At 38.2% G+C, this 18,345-nt stretch overlaps 1 protein-coding gene across 5 annotated transcripts in view; it reads left to right on the top strand.

Moving 5' to 3' along the window:
* The window catches only part of FNIP2 (folliculin interacting protein 2), a 131,931-nt gene that overhangs the window by 80,748 nt on the left and 32,838 nt on the right, over window positions 1-18,345 (top strand). For all 5 annotated transcript variants that reach the window (XM_077846516.1, XM_077846518.1, XM_077846515.1 and 2 more), the window contains 3 exons: window positions 9,974-10,103; window positions 16,669-16,870; window positions 17,184-17,272. In XM_077846516.1, the coding sequence (XP_077702642.1) occupies window positions 9,974-10,103; window positions 16,669-16,870; window positions 17,184-17,272 (421 nt within the window). The remainder of the gene's footprint in view (window positions 1-9,973; window positions 10,104-16,668; window positions 16,871-17,183; window positions 17,273-18,345) is intronic.

Below are 18,345 nucleotides of genomic sequence, written 5' to 3' on the forward strand. Positions count from 1 at the left end.
ACATTTGTTTATTGAATAGCAGTTTTTAGCCACCTGTGTTGTCAGACTCTCCCAGAAGTTGGGTGTTATTGAAGTAGAGTGAAGTATAGCACCTCCCCTCAGAGAGAGTTCATGTAAACCAAGAGTTAACATACAGTGTGATAAATACCACCTCATGAAATACGTGGGAGCAAAGAGGAGTGAGTAACTGCCTGGGAATTCAGGGTGATGGCCTCATAGAAGAGGTAATATTTGAGTGACACCTTGAAGGTAGAAAAGAACTGCACCAGAGTTTAGGAAAAGAGCATTTCCGAAAATAGTTTGTGCAAGGGTGTAGATTCTTGAGAGTACACAGAGTGTTTGAACAATGGCAGGACTGGCCTGCGGGGTTGGGAATGTTAGTAGGTAAGGCAGGTTATGAAAGGCTGATTTGGATGGCACCAGTACCTGATGAGTTTGGCTTTAATCTTATTAGCAGGGGCAGCTAGGGGATGTAACATAATTGGCTCTGTTTTTGAGATCCATGTGGTACTTCACAAACTGTGCTCCAGAAAAAGCTGGACCAATATGTCTATTGCTAAAATACATTAATGGTGATGTTTTCTAATTTCTCAGGGGATGAAGGGGCTTAGGTTTTTTTCTATTAACTTTTTTCAAAATAGTTTTTCCAAAGTTTTGGGGCTTCCCACCACTGTGTGTGTGTGTGTGTGTGAGAGAGAGAGAGAGAGAGAGAGAGAATGAATGTATATAGCTAGTATAAAATGGTTATCTGATTTAGTATCAGATAACTGATACTATTTTGAAAAATAGTTCATTGGTTTTTTTTCCTCCTCCCTTTTTTGAAATAGTGTCTTTGAAAAATATGCAGCTTGGTTTTTTTCTAAGTTACAGTAGCTTTTTGTAATAACAGGAAATCAAAAAGTTTAATTTTGATCTATGTCTTAATGCATTTTACTCCTCATATTAAGTACTCTAGTGCCTCTTTACAAGCTTGGAATGCACAGAGAGAATAAGAAATAAAGCAATAACAAGAATATCTAACTTATTAAAAATAAAAAAAGGAAGCTGCACCTGGATGATGCAGTCAGTTAAGTGTTCAACTTGCGATTTCGGCTCAGTTTATGATTTCATGGGTGGTGAGATCAAGCCCCATGTCAGGCTGTGCACTTAGCGGGGAGTCTGCTGCAGATTCTCTCCCTCTGCCTCTACCACTCCTTCCACGCACATGTACTCTCTCTCTCAAATGAACATTTTTTTAAAAAGAGTAACTTCTTTACTGCCTTAACTAGTTAGACTTTTTTTTTTTTTTAAGAGGCTTCTTCAGTAAAGGAACAAAGTAAATAATAAGCTCACTATGTTTTTTCCTCATAAGACGAACAGTTTACTTAAAGGTATTTGCCTTATTTCCTGAATTTTTGGAATGTATTAAGGAAGTCCAGTGAGAAATATATATTTTATTTAAAATTTAATATTCATATTCGTAGGCTTTTTCCAATAGCACGTTTGAGAACCATTTTTCTAGTATCATTCTGGAAGATGAGGACTAGAAGGAAACAAGATGAGATATTATTGTTTAAAAAAGATAGGAAGCAACCTTAATGTTCATTAGTAGGTATTGATTAAATTATGTACTTTTCAGGGAAAAGATACCACGTGGTAGTTAAAAGATGTGCGGTAGCTCAGAATGCCTTGAAATAGAAAAATTCTCCTAGGTATACTTTTAAGTGGAAAAAGAAAGGTGTATTAATAACATGTTCCAGTAAACCATCAAAACAAAGGCATTTTACAAGCTCTCTGTCTACATATAAAGATAGATAAGTATATTCATAGAATGTCTATTGAAGGGATAAAGGTTGGGACAGGTAAGGGAAATGCATTTTCATTGTATTCTCTTTTGGCTATTTAATGTGTTCTCTCTGCATATGTTAATCTAGAAGATTAATTATTTTTTGAGAAGTTGTTCTTTTCATGGTTACCATTAACAAATTTTGAGCAAGGTCTTAGGAGAGGAGAAGGATGGGTTTTAGCCATGCTATAGGAGGTGGGACTGGCAAGGCGGCTCGGTGACAGGGGGGCACAGGATATGGAGAAGGCAGGAGGAACCAAGGGTGACTCTCCAGTTTCTGACTCAGGTAAACAAGCAGAGGATGCTGGCATTAACTTGTGTGGGAAAGCAGGAGGCCAGTCCAGGGAGACAGATATTGAGATAACTCTTTAGTTAGAAGTGTCTAAATTCTTTAGCTGTGAGTAGTCAGCTGTAATTTAGAAATAGGAAATTGGCTCTGAAGAGATGGATTGGGGCAGAAGCTAGATTTTGGGTACATGAGTAGAGTAAGCTTCAGAGGGCCAGGACTGAGACCAGAGCCACTGAGCCTTGTTAATCTATCACCTTAATTTAGGCTTCGATTCTCTTCCTCATCAAAATGTTCAAATCATTGACAAGAAAAATAATTTCCTCATTTGCTGAGCAAAGTCATTTCCTCTGTTTTTAAAAGCAGTAAAATAAAAAGACCAATATGAGAAAAACTTTATAGTCTACTTTCAAACACTTTTATTCAAGTATTTTATTTATTTATTTAAAATATTTTATTTGAGAGAGAGCATGAGCCATGGGAAATGCAGAGGGAGAGGGAGAATCAGAACCCTCACTGAGCTTGGGGCCTGATGCAGGGCCTGATCCCAGGACCCCAAGAGCATGACCCAAGCTGAAGTCAGACGCCTAATAGACTGAGCCACCCAGGTGCCCCTTTGGTCAAGTGTTTTAAAATGAACCTTCAGTGTAAGAATATGCATCATCATAGTATTCACATAGGACATGTGTTTTAGTCACTATACAGGTACAGGTTGGACCCCACCCAAAATTTGGTTTACATGTCAAGACTGATGATACCACACGTATGCCAAGAGGATATGAAAATATTTATCACTCACATAATGATGCTTTCTGGTGAGAGCAGGGTGCATTTCCCAAGCTGGTTAGAAAATGACTTGAGAGAAAGAGAAAGGAAATGATCTTGAGATTTTTATGGTGGTTAGGGGGTAGGGCCAGGGTGAGGGCTTCCACACATGGGTTGAACTTCCCACTAGTTCCAGAGGAGAGAGCCCCTGGGGTTTCTCATTACCCTGCCCAGATGTGGGACAAAAGGGGATGGGGTTGGGAGGAGAAGCTTAAAAAAGGTATCAGTAGTTAAACATTAAAAAATGGAGTCAGACTGTTTATTATAATGTGGGTCACCTTTGAATAATGCAAAATGACATCCCATTTGTAAATGAATTCTTTTTTGACTTAACTGATACAGTGCTTTGTAAAGAGGGGCAAGAGTCAAGGAAGGTACTATTTTGTTGTCTGGCCATAGCATCCCATTGACTTCGTGTGTACACATATAGGCAAAGGCTTGAACTCAGCTTATCTGAGTCTTGGCAATACAACTTGTGCTCCTCTGGGAACACAAGAGAAATAGGAGGCCTCTAAGGAGCTGCTGGGAGGTCATCACCCACTCAATTCTCTGTCTCCCCTGGGAAGTTGTCCTGAAACAGCTTTTCATCACCTCCAGGGTTCAGATAAGATTTGGAGCCTTCTGCTCAGCCCACCTGAGACTAGAAATGCAGAATAGAGAACTGCTTAGCTGTAGTCTACAACTGGATCCCCAGCACCAGGATCTCCAAATTGTGGCACTGGGATCCCTTTTGTGTCAGTATTGTCCTTTTTGGTGTGTGGAGCAAGGATCACTGGAGGCTGGCACTTCTGGTTTATTCTTCTTTCCACAGGCAATGTGAGACTCTATCCCAATCTAAAAATGTCTTCTTGTATCGTTACTGTCAAATCTTTACTTTGGGCTTTGCCTTGCCTTCTATATATAAACTTGGCAGTCTGTAATGTAGTTTGGACAGAACTCAATTTCTTCATTTCTTTATAATATTCCCATATTTCAAGTCAGACCTTTGGTATTCTCCTGGAATGGATATTTATCTTCTTCAGTTTCACAAATTTGTTGACTCTTTTAGCCTTTTCCTTTCTACATTTGCATTCCTATTACCTGTTTAAGAAAAATTAGAATAAAAAAGTAATGCAAAGCAACCCAAACTGTAAAGGGATCTAAGGGATCTAGGAAAAATTCTAAAAAAAAAAAAAAAAAAAAAAAAAGATAGACATTTATAGAGAGATTTTAAACCTTGATTAAAAGAAGACCTAAATGAATGGAGAAAGAGATGAAGTTTCACAAATAAATATAAATTTAGTGTAATTTCAATTAAAATCCCTTTGTAAAGCCAGACAAAATAACTTATTTCTATGGAAGGGCAAAGAACCAAAAGAGTTTTTATATTTCCCAAAAGTCTTTTAGACACTTCAATCTTAAGTTGCAGACTATGGATTAAAAGGCATAAAAAGGTTAAATAAGTTGGCAAATAAATGTAGACAGTGAATTGAGCATCAGTGAATGAGTTTATGTCTTAGGTAAGGAATTAAAATTTAAGGTGTTTTCAGTGGAGTATAATTAATGCTAAAAGGTAATGAGCTAGCTAACCAAGAAAATATATGGAGAAAACTTAAATCCATTTTACTAAGTGAAAGAAGCCATCTGAGAAGGCTACATCTTACACAATTTCAACTGTATGATATTCTGGAAAAGGCAAAACTCTAAAGCTAGTAAAGAGATCAGTGGTTGCCAGGGGTTGGGGACAGGGGCACTGAGGAATGAATAGCTGGAATACAGAGGATTTTTAGGGACTGAAAACATTTTGATTAATATGATAGTATTGGGTACATGTCATTATACATTTGTCCAGACTCAAAAAGAGTACATCCCTAAGGGTAAACTCTAAGGTAAGGTATGGACTCTGGTTGATAATTACATTTCAGTGTAGGTTTATCAGTTGTCACAAGTACACCACTCTGGTGAGGGGAGATCAGAGGGAAGGCTCTGTGTATGTGAAAGCAGGGGCTCTGTGGAGGGAAATATCTGTACCTTCCACTTAGTTTTGCTATGAACCTAAAACTGCTCTAAAAAGTCTATTTTTAAAAAATTCAGGTATTTTGAAATCATGATGGTGAGGACATTCTCTTTTTGTCTTTGCATTGAGGGGACTTTGTAGGAATTTTATTAAAACTTGAAGTCCCTGGAACGCTTTTGAGGACTCTTTAAGTCTTAAAATCATTCTGTGATCTGGTAACTACAACGTATTGACTAAAATGTGACTTGCCTATTAATATATTGGCTTTATTAAAAATGGCATCTTCCTATCAGACAATAATTACAGCTCTATTAATTGACCTATTTATTTTAAAAGATTTTATTTGAGAGAGCAATTGATAGCAAAAGAGAGAGAGCACGAGTGGGGGAAGAGGGAGAAGCAGATTCCCCACTGAGCAGGGAGCCAGACGTGGGGCTCGATCCCAGAGGTCCTGGGATCATAACTGAGCCAAAGGCAGATGCTTAACAGACTGAGCCACCCAGTCACCCCTAATTGACCTTTTTAAATGCTTCTGTTCTGTTGTGATGAGAAATATAGCTGCTAAACTTTAAGGAACCTTATACTTGTCAAATGTTTAGATAAGCAAAAACTCTTAAGAGAAGTACTGTCAGTGTTATAGTAAAAAAGATCATTACTGTCTTTTGGAGATAGTACCCTCTGTGTCAAACAGATATAAACATCACTACACCACTGCTACCCACTACTACCACCCCCACAAAACAAAAAACAAACAACAAAAAATTTTTTTTAATGGATGTAGAAGAAAAAAGAAAATCTAAATGCAGTGTATACAGCTTTGACCACAGGAAACTTTTAACATATTCAGACTTGGAATTCTCTAGAAATTTGTTTCTCTAATGCTCTGTTTTTGTCATAATTATCGATTGAGACAGACTTCATTGTTCTTCACATAATTGTTTGCTCACTCTTTATGCAGCAGTATTTCTTGAGCATCTTATGTGCCACGCATTTTTGTAGGGTTTGGGGGTAGAACATTGATCGAATAGACATGATCCCTGATCTCATGGAGTTTATATTCCATAAGGGAAACGCAGATAAGAGACAGTAAAATGTAGGTAAACACATATCACTGAGGAAAACATACGAGATGCTCATGGAGGGGCCTCTCCAAGAAGGTGACATTTTCAGCTGCAGATTGCAGGTGGTAAGAGGCTCCATGAAGATTAGAGCTCAGAGCATTGTATGCATGGGAACAGCAAAGACATTTGGAGCTTTGTGTGTAAGGAATAGAAAGAGTGCTGTAATAAGGGGTAAGGGGAGAGTGGTGTAAGATGAGCTTAGAGAGGAAATAAGGGGCCTAATTAACATATTTATATTTTTTTATTGTGATGGGATTGTTTCCAAATACACAGAGTAGGGTCTGTCCAAGCTGCAGAAGAGACAGGAGAGTCTAACCAACCATCAAATGCATTAAATGTTAATGGAACAGATACCTGATTCCACCCTTTTCTCATGAAAATGGCAATGAGTTAGAAGCCAAAATTAAGCTTGTTCTTCCATTTGAGAGTTACTAACTATATTGCTTACTAGAGTATGTAATTGACAGTGATATACCACAGTACTTTAATGTAAAAATCCTATTAACTAATATTAAGATATTTTTGATAAGGAAATGCTGGGTAGCTCTAAGCCAGCACTTTAGCTCGATATGTCATTTGTATACATTAAAAATTTTTATTCAGTATTTTATAATGAGAAAAGGAATTTTCTGTATTTTTATTATTTTTTTCCTTTCCCTTTTAAGTGTCTATTACAAGTCCTAGGTTGTTTTCATGATTAACTTATCAGGATTAATAACCTTTTAGTGCTCTGAAATGTCTTTTGTAGCTTTCCTATTCCAAGAGTTATCAGAAGGAGTAAATAGCATTTACTGTGTGGGGAACTGGGCTAAGTGTATTGATTTGTTTAATCCTCACAGGAACTTATGGAATAGGTCAGTGCTTCTCAGATGTTTCTTTTGTCTGTAATTCGTGCTAATGCATTTTATATTATCCTGTAGCAAACATCTTCATATATAATAAATAAAAGTTTCATCAATTAATATTAGCATTATAATATACTCTTGTTTTCTTTCATTTTTTTTTTCTTTTCTTCTAAGATTTTATTTATTTATTCATGAGAGACACACAGAGAGAGGCAAAGACACAGGCAGGGGGAGAAGCAGGCTTCACGCAGGGAGCCCGACGCGGTACTCAATCCCAGGACTCCAGGACCAGGCCCTGGGCTGAAGGTGGTGCTTAAACTGTTGAGCCACCCGGGCTGCCCTCTTGTTTTCTTTTAAATGTTTGTGTCAGTTCACTAAATAATTCACAACTTTCTAGCAGAATGCAGTTCTCATGAGAAATAGTAAGGTGGGATATTTTACTGTTCTCATTTTATAAGTGAGAAAGGTGAGAGGTTAAGTAAACTGCCCAGGTGTTACAACTGGTGAGTGGCAGAGCTAGGATTTGAACTGGGAGCCTGGGCTCTTACTCAGTTTACCAAACTGAATTATACAGCAAAACATACAATTTCCAGAATAAATCTGACCCTTAGAGTCATCTCCATCTTGCTTCTATGGCAGGGAAAAAAAGGTTTATAACACAAGTGTTACCTCTCAGCCTTGTCCTCTACCTGCCAAGAAGTTAATTTGATCAGCATAAGATTGGAAGAGAGACAGGGGACCCTAAAGATTTAGGAATATGGAATAAAGAGCTTGTGTACTTTATAGGGGACTTTTAGAACTTGGGGGTGGGACACAAATATCTACTTGGGATTTTTTTTACTTAAGTAATTTTGTGTGGTTTTGTGGAAAAACTCTCTCCTTCTCCCTTCAAAGCTGTCAATAAAATTACCCACCACTGATATTTCAAATATGGGTTTGATTTTAGAGATTTAAGACCAGCCTCACGGGTTAAACCAGGTCAGAATGGAGACAACCTGTCACATCTGGATGATACTTTAGTGAAGTGCCAAAAATTCACTAAGTATTTATTAATTGCTTTAATAAATTATCCAGAGAGCTGTCCTGGATACCAGGGATACAAAAATGACTTCGATCTGCAAAACAAATGTTACAAACACTGATACATTAGAAAAAAAAGCATCTCATATACTTCTGTTGTGGAAAGACCCTTGAGCCATTTTACATCTAATTTCGTAGCCTGGCAGGCAGCCCCACTGGCGCAGTGGTTTAGCGCCGCCTGCAGCCTGGGGCGTGATCCTAGAGACCCTGGATCGAGTCCCACGTCAGGCTCCCCGCATGGAGCCTGCTTCTCCCTCTGCCTGTGTCTCTGCCTCTGTCTCTCTCTCTGTGTGTCTCTATGAATAAATAAAATCTTTAAAAATAATAATAATAATTTTGTAGCCTGGCAAGTTCACTGCTATTCATGTAGACTTGAAGCTCCATGCAGGGAAATATGTGTCTGTCTTGTCCACCACTGTATCCCACCTGGCATATATTGCACATACTCCAGCATTTGCTTATTGATTACTGACTAATAGCCAAGTAACTCTTGTAGTATTTAAGAAATCAGGGGCGCCTGAGTGGCTCAGTCAGTTAAGTGGCTGCCTTCAGCTCAGGTCATGATCCAGGTGTGCTGGGATCTAGCCCCGTATCAGGTTCCCTGGTGGGGAGCCTGCTTCTCCCTCTTCCTCTGCTCTTCCCCCTGTTTGTGCTTTCTGGTGTGTTTGCTCGTGGGCTCGCTCTCCCCCCCCCCGCCCCCGTCTCTGTAAAATAAATCAATAAAATCTTTAAAAAAAGATAAGAAGTCAGATCAGGGAATCAGGTTATTGACATCTGCCTATAAAAGTGCCCATATTTTAAAAAAAGTGCCTATAAAATATAAGACTCTATATGAAGAAATGCCTTTATCAAGTGATATCCATAAGCATAGTATACTATATGTGCTGAAATAAATTACCTTTGTCCTGTGATCTGCTTCTGAAAATCTTGAACAGCTTTCAGTAACACATTATTTCCTTTTCCACTAGCTTGAGTGACATTTCAGTGTCTATCTAGTTCCTTAGCTTGAGGAAAGTAAAAGGAAGAAAGTCTATTTCCTTTGTTCATTCTTCCAAACTAGTAGACACCCATCAAGCAGCTCTTATTTCTAAGAATCCCTTTCCCTACCCTGAAAGGGACCGAGTCCCTCCCTGCCTATTGGAGAAGTCTGGGCTGGCCTGTCAGCTCACACTGGGAATGCAAGTGTAGGCTCTAATACCATATAGCAAAAAGAAGCAGAGAGAGACCCAGAGGCAAATAAGTAATCCAAACAGAAAACATATTTTTTTTAAAAAAAGATATATATTTTTAAAATATATTTTCTGCTTGGATTACTTATTTGCGTATATATATGTATGTGTGTGTGTATATATATATACACATACATGCATACATACATACATATATATGTATGATTAGACATTGCTTTTTTCACATCCAAGGGAATGGTGATGGGTTGGTGGGAGAGCTGGTTGCTGAAGGGAAAGAGGGCAAGTATTGTATATTTGGAGATAGGAGATGAGAGAAAGGATACTCTGTGGAGGAACCACTTACTTGCCTAAATTTCACCTCAAAATAGGAGTGAAAAAGTTAAAAAAAAAAAAAAGTTAAAAAAAAAGGAGTGAAAAAATAGTTAAGAGGAGAAAGATACATGTAAATAAACATTATGTATGACGTTAGTTATCAGGTAGGAATATAAATTAATGTGGACCATTTTATCAGATACTTGCATTATACATTCTGGGTGAGTAATTATGTTTGCTTTGTATTGTAGGGCCTGATAATTGATGTATTTGGTAAGCTGGTAATCCCTATTTTTAGATTTTATTTTCCTTTTTAAAGGCTGTCTTCTGTGCAGTACCGAAGTAAGACAGAAGTTATAGGCTCCCCCTGCTGGATATGACTGGTAGAACGTGAAAATTTAGGTCACTTGGCCTGTATTTCTGTGTGAGCCTGTGTAGGCATGTGAGGATTCATTTCCCTCAACTTTCAACTTTCAAATTTTCTTCCTCACAGCCTCACTGAGCAGCCTTTTGATTACACCTTTTCCATCTCCAAGCTCCTCTACATCCTCTTCCAGCAGTTACCAGCGCCGCTGGCTCCGAAGTCAGACAACAAGTTTGGAAAATGGCATCATTCCAAGGAGGTGAGTTTTAAGTTTGTTCTTACTGAGAAAGGTACTGGTTGTAGACAGCTTGAACAAACTGGTGGTAGTCACCTGTTGTCAATGGAAAAAAGAACTAAAACTCCTGGATTAGCCTCAGCTTAGGCTGAAAATGTCTTAAGAAGTTTTTGTTTTGTTTTGTTTTGTTTTTTAAGAATAAGTATTAAAGCAAAAAATAATTTGGTTTGGAAGACAGTGGGAAACATCATTGTGCCATGTACAAGCTAGATTTTGTGTTAATTTAAAATGAGTATACTCTCTCTGAATTGGCTCCCTTCCAGATGTCACTCTCATGAGTTAGGGGGGTGGAGTAAATCTCTTCTTGGCTTAGTGTGACGCCGGTGTGGTCTTTGAAAATGTATGAACTAAAGGATTGTGACACTCTTTTCATAAAACTTAAATTCTTGGGATCCCTGGGTGGCGCAGCGGTTTAGCGCCTGCCTTTAAGCCCAGGGCGGGATCCTGGAGACCCGGGATCGAATCCCACATCGGGCTCCCAGTGCATGGAGCCTGTTTCTCCCTCTGCCTGTGTCTCTGCCTCTCTCTCTCTCTCTCTCTGTATCTCTCATGAATAAATAAATAAAATCTTTAAAAAAAAAAAAACTTAAATTCTTAAAAAGGTCATGAATCTGATTATAAAGTTGGCATTGAGGTATATTTTACCTTCAACGCAGTTGAATTTTTAGATCTAAAGTTTAGTTGTTTTGCAAAATATACATTTTTGGCTCATTTTATGATGTTACCTCAGTAGCTTCCACCCCCTTCTCCCTACAACCCAAAACCTTGAAAGGGAATTAACATAGGTCATACCTATGAAAAGTTCACGTGTAAATTGTTGGAGTCAGTAAGTCGTCTAGTAATCACCACGTGGATAATCTGTGAGGGTGTAAAGATGATTCAGATACACATCTGCATATGTGGACTATTAGTATAGTTTATTGACTAGTGAGGAAGACCATATACACATAAATAATGGCATAAAGATGTTAAACTATAAATGCCTTGAGTGGGGCATAAAGTGCTTTGGGACTCAGAGGAGGGAGAAGACACTTACTGGTGGTCAGACGGAATTGGAGAGCCCTTCATGGGAGAGATGGTGCTTAAATGACAAGCTGAGAGATGAGGGTCTGGACAGGTGTAGAGCACATGTCAGGCTGCTTGCCTCTCTTCTGTTGTTCTCACAATCCTAGCAAGCTCAACAAAGAGAAAAAAATAAAGCTGCTTCACTCACTGAGGAACTGCTTTGTGGTTGGTTGCCTTTGAGTAGAATGGTTAAGAGCTTGGGATTTGGTGTGAGGCCACGTCCTGGCTCTGCGACTCCCTGGGTGTATGTAACTACACATTAATCTGCATTCAGAGTGTTGCTTCCTCATCTGTATTATGTAATAGTACAAGCCTCGCAGTGTTGTTGGGAAAGTTAAATACAACAAGTCAAGCCAAGCTAGGACAAGATACAGTAAAGAAAATATTGGCCAGTATGACTTATTTATAATTATTATTGCCATCATTGTCATTACCATCACTGCAGTTGTCAGAAGGCATCCCACCATCTTCACTGTCATTACAACAGCCTCTGTGATTGAAGAAAAGATGGGTTGTAGAAGTCATTCCCCTTTGGACATCTCTTTACTAAAAATGTTTTTCCATCCCTTCATGCTTAAGTCCAAAGTTGAATAGCATTCTCCAACTCCTCTGAAAATTCTTCAAAACTTGACTTGAAATCTCACTTTGGGAGCTAATAATGAATCTCTACTGAACTTATACCTAAAGTATCTTTGGTTCAAAAATGAAAATGCAAAGCCCTTTTGTTCCAAAAGTGGGGGAAAGTGCTATTAAACGTACTAAAATGTAAAGCTTTTTCTTTAAAAATATTTTACTTACAAAATGTAATAGGGATAATAGTGAAATATGAATAAAACATAAACTAATAAATTGCAATAAATAATATTTTGGTATCAAATTTTACATAATACCAGAAATGCTATATCTTCATTCATCATAAGACTTTTCTGGCTCACTTTTCTATCATCATTTGTTAGGTTATCAAAATTTATACTTTTTAACAACTTTGCTTTCCTTGATATAATTGAAAGCAGCATTAATCACTCTTAGCAATTGCCAGATGGCAAATAATTCTTGACAATTTTTTATTTTGAGAAAGATCTTTCTGCTGATGTAACTGTTACTGGAACTTTATGAGTTATAAATACATTGGATTAAGTTTCTGATAAACTTTCAAAATATAAATTTCAGCACATCTAGATCTGATGATTCCTGTGGAACAGTTTTTCTAAAGAGATTTAATTCTTCACACAAATCCATTTTGTGTAAGACTGATTTTAATTTTAAATGTAAATTTATACAAAGTTATTTTAATGTCTCCTCTGACATTTTCTGTAACTCATGGAGGAGGTCTTACAAGAAACTGAGTGTCTTCATGAGTTGTATATAATTCAAAATGCCTGTTTTTGCATTTTATCACTGCATCTTCAATTACAAGGAAAATTAATTTTAAAATGGGCTTCCTTTTGTTTATCTGAAGCTTCATATGAAAATAATAGTTTTTTCTGTCCAGTGCAACAATCATTACATTCAATTTGTTTCTCTGCCTGTAGATACTTACTTTGTAGTGTTGCAATAGTTTTCAAAACCGGAGATGATAAACTGAAGAATTCTCATTATTCCTGGATATGCTTTATTGCAATATCCACTGTAGGCTCTTTGTGATAATTTACCATCTTGGGGCTTGGGTCAGAGAGTTAAATATTTGTGCAGACTCTCTAGGTACGGGTTCCAATGATGGATGGGTAAGCTGACCTTGTACCCTGGGTCATGGCACTACCCGCCGCGTCTTTCTTCTCTCCTATGGCTGTGGTTGCTGCTGCTTTTGCTGCTGCTGTCACAGCCACCAGTCTGGACTCAGGTCCCAGCCTTGCCACCTTGGGGCCTCCTGGCACCCTGGATTTTTCAGATACATGGGTGTGTGCCTGTCTGCCCAGCCAGTTGCTCAGCGTCTGGGTTGCATAGGCCTGAGCTCACTGTGTGCTCTGCATCCTGGTGTCTTTGCTTACTCACATGGTTCATTGTCCCATCAGACTTAACTTACAGAATACAGGCTCAAAGATAAAATTACTAAGAATTTAAGATGGCAACCACAAAACATTAAATCAAGACTGGGGCTTATCTGGAAACAGGGTGCTGTGTGAGTGGGGTCTTATGCCTGTGAAGTTGGCACACAGAGAATGTAAGTGCAGTTGACAGTTTGAATTGATCACTATGCCTGTGAAGATCCTTTCGTTTAAAGATGTTGCTGTTGCTCTTTTACTTTTGGCAGGTATGTAGGTAGGAAGATTAGTGTCTTTTTTTTCTTTTCTTTCTTTCTTTTTTTTTTTTTCAGATTTTATTTATTTACTCATGAGAGACACAGGTAGAGGGAGAAGCAGGCTCTCCAAAGGGAACCTGATGTGGGACTCAATCCCAGGACCTCAGGATCACACCCTGAGTCAAAGGCAGACACTCAACCACTGAGCCACCCGGGCATCCCAGGAAGAATAGTTTCTTATGCTAGACAGGAGAACAGTGGGTAAAAAAAATATAATTGCCTCTGGCTTTGAGAGAAAATTCACAGTAATCAAAAACTTTCTAAGAGTTAAAAGTAAAAAGGATGATTTCACAATCCTTAACAATTGGTTCTGCACTGGATACTCATGTGTCTACGCCCCCTGCTGTGGTGAGTGGTACCTTTTGGTTACCGGATGGGGAGTCAGGGTTGGGCATTTACCAGCTGGTGGGGAGGTATTGCCTGTAATAGAAGAGAAACAGCATAGATTTCATCCCCTAGTGAGGCGACTGAAACCCTAAAGGACCAAGGTATTAAATACCCAGAAGGGCTTTTGATTTGAAGAAGTTGAAGCAACCATATAAAATTGCTGCATGTTTGTTTTCTGACCCACAAAAATGGCAATTTTGTATGCCCCAGTATAATACATAGATTCAGATGAAGTTCAGAGCTGACAAAAACAATTAGACCAGGCAGTCCTGATAGTAATTATAGATCCTTGAGATGTACTTAGATAATCATAGTTTCTGCTTTATTTATGATCTTGAAATAGAAATAATATATATAAAGGCTTATTCATGAGTGTCAAGAAAATTCTATTTGATTTTTTTGTAAGGAGAAAACCTAAGTGCATGGCACTGGTCTTTCCTTGGCTTGCAGTCCCAGAAGCTGATGCCATTGCTCCCAGCCATTTTCTCTTGGTGCTTCAGCTGGCAGGATACACCTGATGCATCTGAACACCAGCAGATGGATCAGACATGGGGCAGTCTTTGCTCATTTCCAACGTCCAGGAAATGAGCCTAGCTTAGAAGACAGAAACCCTGGGTTATAGCTTCCACACTGTCACTTAAGAGGCTTTCTGTTCCTGAAGCAAGTTGAGGAATCATTCTGCCTCAGTTTCCACATTTGCAAAAAGGCCTGTGTACCTTATGTGGTGACTTGAGAGTGAAGAGATGATGAAGTTATTTGGGTGTATACTCAAACGTTTAGAAATATTCTGAAATGTTCTTTCATTGTGGAATCATTTTTAAAACGGTTATAGTACCATGTGAACTGATTTATTCCAGTTGAGTGGTTGATCCAGGAGTCCAGAATGAAACTCAGTTGCTTTAGAATTCAATAGAGAGGTACAGCGAAGCAAGGAAGAGCTAGACACATGCTGTTGTAGCTATGGAAATTTTTCTGAAATGCAGTAGGTGGCACTCTCTGCTATGTTAAGACTTAAGACAGACTTGGCTATTGTTTATAAGGTAGAGATGAAGATGATGCCTAAACCTGCATTGGGTTAAGTGTTTATTACAATTTCGTTATTTAAGGACCACATTGGCTGACGATGAATGGACTGAAATGGTCATTTTACTTTTGAAAAAGAAGAAAAATTGGAGATGCCAGACAAAAAAGAAAGGGTTGCAAGAAAGAGTTGCCCATATATAAGCTCAGAACTTCCCTATGTAAAATAGAAATAAACTGGTGCAAAAACCAGTTATAGTTACAGGTACTTTGGAAAAGAAGACTTTTCACTGTATGAAATTAAGTAAAATTCTAAGAGAGGCTCAAGATTTTTTTTTTTTTTTTCTGATGACCAGATGATTCAGATCTAGGGATTTTCCAGAGAAAACAGTTGATGGTTTATTATGATGCACAGCATTTACAACAGCACCTGGAGAACGTGTCTTGCCAGTGGTGTGTCTGTTAGTGGGAGCCTATTACTGATTTATCAACCACATCTGCATCTCTGGGATCTTGCTTGAAGTTGAGAGAAACAATAGCGTATCCTTTCTGAGCTTAGAACAAGATGTCTATCTCTTTTCCTTTAAAAGTAAAGTGGCTTTTCTGACCATAAAACTTCTGATGTAAGCATGTTTTCAAAGATATGGTTATGTTTGAAATCACAGGAACATTATAGGCTGTGAGTAGAGCACCAAATAAGTTTAAGATCAAGAATGTGGAGGCCAACTGCCTTGAATCCTGCCAAGCATAAATAACTGTTTTGTTGTAATTTGTGGTAAAGAAAACAGGAAGTAGTACCATCCCATACTCATATCTCATAGTACCAGACATATGAGACTAAATGGTGAAAGTTGGTGAGAGAGAAAGTTCATTGCATACCTGCTGTGTGCCAGGCAAGGTGCTCATGTACAATATATTATGCACTTTGCTTTTGGTATCTTTGTAGAAAAAAATTATTTTCACTCTTGCTATTAGTAGCTATATGGTAGTCAACCCTGGTTTTTCAGGATAGTTAAGTAAGAGACAGGGTTAGGCTGTATTTGTGAGTCTTACCCCTTAAGACAAATTGAGTATATACTCATAATTTATTGACTTCATGATTCTCTTATTATAGAAACAGAATCTCTCAAAAGAATCTTAAGGTTTTTTTTGAGAATTTGACTACCCAGACGAGAGATAGGTCTTTTTACTTGGGCGATTTCCCAGAGAGCTTAATCGATTGCATGGCTTAATCTGAGCATTTACTGGAGTTACTTCATCTAATGGTTTTAATAGCCTTGGCAAAGTAAGCCTCAACCACCAATAAATTTCCAAACATGATGCATTGGTTAAACAGAATAATAATACCACAGGAGCATTTCCTGTGAAATGTTCCTATCTATTGGTATCTATTAACCAAAACAAAGGGCCTGTGTTTTGAGTGACCAGATGTGTCTCCCCCCAATTTCTAAATACTACCAGTCTGATGTAAAATAATCCAAGGGAAAAAGACTAAGAGTCTAACAGGAGGACATTTAAAGTTACTTTTAGGTTTTATTTAAGTTTCTTTTCATGTTGGGAAATACCGTGTAGTAAGCTGATGTTTTCATTTTTCATGACAGAGATTAGAGAAGAGAATGAATTGGAAGCAGACAGACTCTTGGTTAAGACTCTGAGTGCTCTGGATTCACTTTCTGAATGTCATCCCCTGGCATTACAGTTTATCCTCGATGTGATTTGTTGATGCATGGCAACTTTTCAAACTTATTTTTCCTGCAGGTCTACTGATGAGACATTCAGCCTGGCTGAAGAAACCTGCAGTTCTAATCCGGCCATAGTTCGGAGGAAGAAAATTGCCATAAGCATCATCTTTTCTCTGTGTGAGAAAGAAGACGCACAAAGGAATTTCCAAGACTTCTTTTTTTCTCATTTTCCCCTGTTTGAATCTCACATGAACAGGTTGAAGAGTGCAATTGAAAAGGTAATAAGAACATAATTCTTGTGTCAAATAGAGAAGTGATTATGGGGCTTTAAGGTGGTAGCATCGCGTGGTTTATGTTTCAGATCACTTTTTTAGAGAAGTTAAATCATCTGCAACAGAAATAGATGCTTAGGCATGTTGATATCAAATACTAGAGTATTTTTGGAGAGGCGATTACTGCTTCCTGATGCCTTACGTCATTACACATTGAATGTTTTGATTATATTATTTTATTAATAAAAGCTCAGTAGTAGACAGTTATAAAGCAATTTCTTCTCAGAGAGTGATTTGGTTTGTTTTCTCTTCCATGAAGGCCATGATCTCCTGCAGGAAGATAGCAGAATCAAGTCTCCGTGTCCAGTTCTATGTCAGCCGTCTGATGGAAGCTCTGGGAGAATTTAGGTACATTGACAGCATCTGGCAAAAATAGGGTAACTTTATAAATGACAGTAGCAGCAGCAGCAGCTTGGATCTAGGGATACACAGAGACCATTACTTAGAAGAATTGAGAGGCTGGCAACTATTACTCACTTTAGCAACTCCTTCCCTCAAGGTGGAAATCGAGACCAACTGGAGCAAAAAGTTTTAAGTCTCTCAGTGCCACATAATCTACGCTGCTGCCTGTCATCCAGTCTTTGATTGCTTTTAACAGGATGAATGGAGAAAACTAATATTTAGGGGTCTCTTACAAGCCTATTCATTATATCATGTAATCTTCACAAAACCCTAGGAGTAAGCACTATTAACTAGCCCCATTTTAAAGATGTGGAAACTTGGGATCAGGGCTGCTATCCAAAGCATGGCTGGAGAGAGTGTATATGTCAGGGATATAGACCTTCCCGTCTGCCAGGATGAGCCTCATTTGGTGTTAGCAATTGGAGACCTGAGTTTTAGTAAATAAATCCCAGTTCCATGTGACTTGACTGTAGCTTGTCATTGCTGCCTAACTCAGCAAATGTTTTTGGCCAAGGTGGAAATCTCTAGCATCTCAATTTATTTAGGCACACAGCTAGAAAGTCAAGTCCAGGATATGTCTCAGCTATCTTTATTTGAAGTGGATGTGTTCTGTAGTGGAGATCCTAAGCTGACTTACTGTGCTTTTTGAAAAAACACTTGTGAGTCATGAAGCTTGCGATAGAGCCCTTGGCACCAGGTGTTGGGAGACCTGAAGTCTCATCTGACCTTATTGTTCAATGTCTTGCTCAAGTAACTTAATTTTTCTAAGCGTGTTTCTGAATCTATAAAGTGATAGAGCTACATTGGCCAGTTTCGCTAATAGCTTATACTTCTAAGAATTTGATTCTGTTAGCCCATATAAAAACTCAGTATATGAAAGAGAAGCCACTTATATAGTTTTTCCATCTGAAATGAATAGAGTGCTTTGATTTAGAGAACTAAAGCTCTAACTAGAAATTGGGAGTGTTGAGTTGCCTTTGATCACATTTTGATATAGTATATACTTTCTTTCTTCATTT

This window comes from Canis aureus, chromosome 13 (genome assembly GCF_053574225.1).
Source record: "Canis aureus isolate CA01 chromosome 13, VMU_Caureus_v.1.0, whole genome shotgun sequence".
NCBI classification, from domain to species: Eukaryota; Metazoa; Chordata; class Mammalia; order Carnivora; family Canidae; genus Canis; species Canis aureus.